At 64.2% G+C, this 6,281-nt stretch overlaps 3 protein-coding genes across 3 annotated transcripts in view; all 3 read right to left on the bottom strand.

The window, feature by feature from the left end:
• The window catches only part of MNEG_5721 (hypothetical protein), a gene marked incomplete at both ends in the record, with an annotated part of 1,205 nt that extends 505 nt beyond the window's left edge, over window positions 1-700 (bottom strand). Inside the window, 3 exons of the mRNA XM_014045804.1 lie at window positions 115-277; window positions 403-427; window positions 670-700. Coding sequence (XP_013901258.1) covers window positions 115-277; window positions 403-427; window positions 670-700 — 219 coding nt within the window. The remainder of the gene's footprint in view (window positions 1-114; window positions 278-402; window positions 428-669) is intronic.
• Window positions 701-2,284: 1,584 nt separating this feature from the next.
• MNEG_5720 (hypothetical protein) lies at window positions 2,285-3,954 on the bottom strand (the record flags this gene model as incomplete). The annotated part of the gene is made up of 4 exons (XM_014045803.1): window positions 2,285-3,026; window positions 3,189-3,296; window positions 3,495-3,628; window positions 3,877-3,954. 4 exons carry the CDS (start codon window positions 3,952-3,954, stop codon window positions 2,285-2,287), a joined length of 1,062 nt encoding a protein of 353 aa, XP_013901257.1.
• Window positions 3,955-6,171: 2,217 nt separating this feature from the next.
• The window catches only part of MNEG_5719 (hypothetical protein), a gene marked incomplete at both ends in the record, with an annotated part of 1,769 nt that continues 1,659 nt past the window's right edge, over window positions 6,172-6,281 (bottom strand). Inside the window, one exon of the mRNA XM_014045802.1 lies at window positions 6,172-6,268. Coding sequence (XP_013901256.1) covers window positions 6,172-6,268 — 97 coding nt within the window. The remainder of the gene's footprint in view (window positions 6,269-6,281) is intronic.

Here is a 6,281-nt window from a genome sequence, read left to right as displayed (position 1 = left end):
TTGCAGGCCTGAACACACGTCTGGCGAGCCCCCGCCTCTCCCGCTGCCACCTGGCACCTGCCGCCCCGGCCCCAAGTCCCCCGCCGCCGCAGCGGGAGGGAGGCCCCTGCACACCGCGTCTTGGAACGCGCCCTGGGAGCCGTCTGGGCTGTGCTGCGTGATGAGCGCATCGTAGGCGCTCTTGGTGGCCGACACCGCGGCCAGCAGCGGGCCGTAAAAGTTGCGGAGCTGCGCGTTGACGCGCTCTATGCGCGCCTTGCGCTCCTCCTGCCACTTGCTGCGGAGGGTGCGGTGGCGGCGGTCACCCGTCAACGGCGTTCAATGCTGTGACAAGGGCTTGCTGCTTTGCTGTGTACTACAAACAAGCATTGAGAGGAGCCATGCGGGTCGCCACAGGCTCACCTGTTGAGGAAGTGGAAGGCAAAGCCTGTGCAGCGGCGTTTGCGGTCCCGGGTGTGCACACATGAGTTGTGTGCATGCGTGCGTGCGATTGTGTATGTATAAAGCACGTGGGATGGCACGACTGGGCACCGGGACAGCCACGCCACGGCATGGGGATCGCCAAGGTTGCAGCGCATGGGCCGAGCAGACAGCAACGGCGGCAGCGTCGCTCGCAACTTCATGGGTTTGCAGCCCAGACGCCTTGCCGTGCAATCACGACCCACTCACCCGCCCCTGCTGCGAGCCAGCCTCCCGGCATCATGCGCGCGTCACCCACTCGCGTGGGGGGTGCTCTGGGTACACTAAGGTGGTGCGCGTGCGCTCAGCGCTGCGTGCCTGATTCGGCGCAACGCCCGCACTGGGTCAGCAAGTTGCCTTGCAGTGCGTTCCCATTCTAACACAATTCATATCAGCTTACAATACAATGCATACTACACAGTGCGCTTTGTAGACGACACATCACCTCGAGGTGGAAGGTCGCAGATCAATCAAGCGCTAACGATAGGTATGGTACAAAGGTATTCAACGGTCTCGAGGCCTGTGCGATGTTGAAGACAGCCAAGGAGGCGGCAAAGCTCGCTACGCTCTGCACCAGGCTGATGGCGGATCAATGACATCAGCAACCAATCCCCGCCCCTGCAATTTGGTGTGCACTGCGTGTACGATGCTGTCTAGAAATCCAGAGACAGAGGCTGGTCACCACGCAACACGACGTTCTCTTCTTGCAGTAGCTGTGCCTAACACCTGATGTCAAGCTTCGCCAGTTCATGCACTGATGTGCAAACGCTCACTTGATGTTTTTACAGCTTCTTTGTGTTTGTGGCGCAGCGGCCAATGGAGGCCTGTGCAGTGGCTGTATTGCATTGCATGCACACAAGCACCAGATCCGTCCAGAAGCCGGAAGATCGCAAAGCAGCCTGAATGGGCACTTCATGCAATTGCTTTTGGGCGGTGATTTTGGGAGGGGGCAGGGGCGTACAGCGCGCCGCGTGCCCTGTGGCGTCTCAAGGAAACAAGACAAACGTGCCTGGGTATAAGAAAGCGCTAGAGCAGACGACTTGAGAAATTTTTGTTGGGAGGTCGGGATTCCCTGCTTCGCTGTCAGCGCCCAGGCGCGCGCAGCAAGCTTGGGCTGCGCCCTGCAGAGCTGGAACCCACATGCAAACGGCACGACCGACTCGCGCACAGGGCGCACCGGAACGGACCCCAATTTTGCAAGACCAATCAGAGAGGCGCCACCACCCACTGTGGTCTCATACGTGAAGGAAGCAGGCGACTCGCACGGTCGGGCTGCGCGGCAGCACTCGGCCCGTGCTCTCCGTACAGTGCAAAGCAGCCGCCGCTTTGTAAGCGCAAGCCCGGGCGAGCTGTTGGCCAGCCACGCTCCGGAGTCATAATCATGGCCAGCAGGCAAAAAGGAGGCGAAAAGGTGTGAGGTGACAGGCAGCCAGCAGGTGCGGGTGCTCGAGAGCGTCTCAGCTCCCGGGACGATGGCCGGGCGCCATCCTAATGCACACGACCCAAATGAGGCGGCGCCTCCTTGCATCGGGCCCCTCAACACAAAAATGCCAAAATGCCCATTGGCTGATGTGGCTGCTCGCATCATCAAAGCTGTCCCCCATCTACGGCTGCAATTGAGTTGCAGGACCAGGCGCAGGGGCGATGCCAGTGGCTGTGGCAACTCCGAGCAGCATGCAGCGAGCCCAGCCCGCCCACACGCAGTTGTTAGCTGGCAGCCCGCAGGCTGGCATTCGCAGGTAGGTTGCGCCGCGCCTAATGGCGCCCGCAATGTCGAGTCGCAGGCCGTGGAGCTCTTGAAGTCGACGATATCCCGCCAACCCCGCTACTGCTGCCGTCGCCCGCCAACCACCATAGCCACCAGGGATGCCGCCACGTTCCAGAGCTGGCTGTGAGTGCCGCGGCGGCTGCGGCGCGAACGGCCGCTGCTGCTGCTGGCGGCGCTGCTGCGCCGCCGGTCTGATGGCAGCGCCGCGCTGCTCTCCTCTGCTGCCGCCGCGCTCCGAGGCGCCGGCACGGCGCTTGCCTGCGCGCCCGCACCCTCCTGCAGCGCCTCCGCATGCACATGCGCCACCACGCGCTGGCGCAGCGGCAGCTGCTCAGAAGCTGCGACCATGCCGCCGTCCGCCGACACGGCCGCTGCGGTGCTGCGCGGAGGCCCCTCCTCGGCGTCGCTGCTGCCGCCGCTAGCGCCGCCGCCGCCGCTCGCCTCTGCCCTTACCGCGCCGCCCTCCTCGCAGCGCCGCGCCGCCCCCGCCGCGGTCGGCGACTCCGGGTGCGCCGCGTGCACGCCCATGTCCCCGGCCGCGTCCGACGCCGCGCCGCTGCTGCGGCGCCGGCTCAGGTTGCGCTGGATGCGCTTGGCAGCGGTGATGGAGGCGCAGTATGCGGCGGCGTCAAAGGCCTTGAGGCCGCGCAGGGCCATCTCCTCGCCGGTGTCTGGGGAGCGGCAGAGGAAGGTCACCTGGGACGCGGAGGCGACCTTGATCCCGATCGACTGCAGGGTGTTGAGAAAGGACTCCAGGCCGTCGGGGCCAGGGGTGTACTGGATGCGGTGCGTCACGCCCCTGCGGGACGCGGGCCGGCGCGGGCGTGGGCGCGGCTGGTGAGCGACAGGGGAGGGGGCGCGGCTCTGCGGGGCCAGAGGCGGGCGCAGGCCAATACGGTGGTGCGGGACGGGCGCGTGCGGGGGGTGGCGGCGCGGGGCCGCAGCTGTCGGGGGTGCGTACCTGTAGCGGACAGACATGACGGAGGGCTTGGGCTGCAGCGCAGTGGGCGTGAGCGCCGGGCGCCAGTCTGGCAGGACCTTGTCGCAGAACCGGCAGCGCGACTCCTCGCTGCGAGTGTGAGGTGGGGGCGCGATGCAACATTGCAGGCAAAGATACGCGAGAGGGGGCCGCGCGGGTGCATCAACGCGAGGCATGCGCACGGAGATCATGCATGCCAAGACGGCTAGGGCTCCACGCTGTGCGGCCGCGGCAGTCGCCCCGCCCGTCCGCTTGGTCTGCCCCCGTTCGTAGCGCGGCGGCGCTCACTTCTTGCCGGCGCTGACGAGCTGCCACCGCGCGAGGCAGGAGGCGTGCGTGTATCTGGGGCAGGCGCAGGGCTGCACGAGGTGGCCTGACTCGTCGTCGCCGCCGAGGCAGATCCAGCAGACCCTCTCGTCGTCCTGCGGCGCCGCGCGGGGGGTTGTTTAAAACGGCGGGACCAATGGGGCGGAGCCAGCAGCGGACGAAGGAGAGGCAGCCGGGGACGCTGCTGCATGCGGTAGCGCGAATTCTGCAAACCAGGTCCGAGTGGGCTGAGGCTGATCGGCGCGCCGCGCACGTGTCGCGGGCCGCGACTGTGCTGCGACGGGGCCGCCATCGGTCCGCTGATGCGGCGCCGCGTCGCGCTCGCGCCGCCTGGTGCGCCCACCTGATCCTCAAGATGCGTGTGGAGATGTTGTCCTTCATCCGCTCGCCCGTGGGCCACGTCGCCCTCGCAAAGGGTCATGGTGGCAAGGGCCGATAGGCTCCGGTGGAAGTCGGTCGCTTGGGCCTGCGCACTCGCTGTTCAGCTCGCAAGAGCGAACGCTTACTTCCGGGGGGCGACTAGCGACAAGGATAGGTGCCGGCCGCGGTCGTGGAGCGGGGCGAGCAGCTGTTTGAGTGCCTGTGGGATAAGCAGTTTTCTTTGTGAACTGTGATCGCATTGATTAAAAGTCACGTGCAAGGACATCTCGCATCATGTCGGTGAACGCTGCGGCGTCCAAGTTTGTCGCGATCCACGGGGGCACAGTGCCCGTTCAGCATCTCGCCTCCTTCTTCCTGCAATTGATTCTTCCTCTTGAAATTTTCAAGACCAAAGTGTGCACATATGGCTTGGCGGCTTAGAGGGGTCTGATGTGCCGAGAACCTTGCTGACTAGACGATTGCTCAAGTTCGCGGCGAGCCGTCGCCGGCCGGCCGGCTTGGGCAGCCTCGTGTCCACCCAGGGTGGCATGTCTGGAGACGGTCGCGCTGTCCATTAGCACGTCGATTCGCACGTTCTTAAACCCTTCAAGCCTTTCGTGTCATTTCGCCGCCCGACAACATGAGCCGGGCGCTCGATGCAACCCGCTTGCGGCGACAGCCCCTGCCCCCACAGCGCCAACAGAATCTTTGAGTCCCACCAGCATTGCAGCAGACTCAAGCGTGGAAACTTGCAACTTGATGCATGCAAGCGTCTGATCGTTGCTTTCTCCCGGCAGCGGTTCTTGGATTCCAATGCGGGGAGCCCATCGCGCGGCTTTCTTCCCGCTGTTTGAACCTCTACCCAGGCTAAGCTGTCTGCGCGATGGGCATCGGCTCGAGGCGCTGTGGGGCGCGGGCCCAGCCTCTGGTTGGTAACGATGGCATTTGTATCGTCGACCGGTCACGACCTTTGACTGCTGATCGACCCTAGTTGACGATTCTGCTGTGTTGTCACAATTGGATCACAGCCGGCAACAAGTGCATGCCATCTCACAGTGTTCCTTCAAAGTTTCAGTGCTACGTCCCCTGACCTTCTCCATCCTGCTCTGTGACTGCAGATCCCTGCAGGACCCCCCCAGGAGACGGCAGCCTGGGTTGAATGAGGGGGCACCCTGGGTGTCCAAGGGCTGGCCGACGGGGCCGACCCATGCACAGCTGTGACCACCCCGCAAATGGTGCACCACGGGTGGCTGCGGCCCAGGTCTGGTCTAGATGTGCGGCGCGTGCCGCACTGGACGGCCGCGGCGCTGCAGGCATGCTGGCAGCAGCGTGGGCAGCATTCATCGTGCAGCAGTGGGCATGGGCGCTGTTGCGGCGGCTGGGCGGGTGTATTGCGGCGTGCCGCGATGATCGTAGGCAGGTGCGTCGCGATCTAAGCTGTATGTGCAAGCAACCACGATTGCCGTACAGAGTCCAGAAACTGCACCAGTACTTAAGTAATGCAACCACACATGTATGCTTTACATGCGAAACCCTGCTGCACCTGCATTGCAAGCAGGGCAGCTTGAGTGTCGGCCGCCTTGAAAAAGCGCTTCCTTGCAGGTAGCAACTGCGCGTTGAGCAATTCATGCAAAGCATTGCTGCTGCTGTTGCCTGTGATTGCACTGGGGCTGGTGAAATGGCTCAAAACACAGCAAATCTCAACACACAAGGTCGACGCAAGATGATGCATGTGCAGCACAAAATCTATTCTACATCATGATCATGCGCATGAAAGCATTCTAAGCAATACCGCTAGAAGCTTGACCTTCGTGATACAATCACTCCGCCTGTGCTGCCAGGCAGGCAGCAGCCGCGCTGGCTGCTGCCAGCTTCTCTTGGCATGCCTGACGGTGGCCAGGCCACGCGCTGCGCATGCACTCCAGGCTGCAGTAGCGCACTGAGCGGCAGCCCCGGCACAAGCGCAGCCGTGCGCCGTCCGCAGGCGCCTTGGCACATGCCGCGCATCTTTCGCCGCTGGGCGCCCTACGTCCCTGCTCGGGTGAGCCCTTGTTGTTGACAGGCAGAGCGCTGCCGCTGCTGGTGCTGGTACTGCTGCTGGAGGGCCCCGATTCCCTCTGCTCCGGCTCCGAGCCCGCTGCTGCACCCGCTGCTGTGGGTGCCGCCCCTGCTGAGCGATCATCTCTGCTGCGGCCGCCGCTGGCGGTGCTGACGGCTGAGCTGTGCTGCTGCTGCTGCTGCTGCTGCTGTTGGTGGTGGTGGTGCTGCTGCTGCTGACTCAGATGTGGCTGCTCTCGCTGCTGCTGCTGCTGCTGCTGCTGCCGCTGCTGCTGCTGCTGCTGCTGCTGCTGCTGCTGCTGTTGCTGCCGCTGCTGCTGCTGGTGCAAA

Source organism: Monoraphidium neglectum (genome assembly GCF_000611645.1).
Source record: "Monoraphidium neglectum strain SAG 48.87 unplaced genomic scaffold scaffold00872, whole genome shotgun sequence".
Taxonomy (NCBI): Eukaryota; Viridiplantae; Chlorophyta; class Chlorophyceae; order Sphaeropleales; family Selenastraceae; genus Monoraphidium; species Monoraphidium neglectum.
The sequence above is the reverse complement of the archived record's forward strand: the minus strand, read 5'-3'. Positions and strand labels throughout refer to the sequence as shown.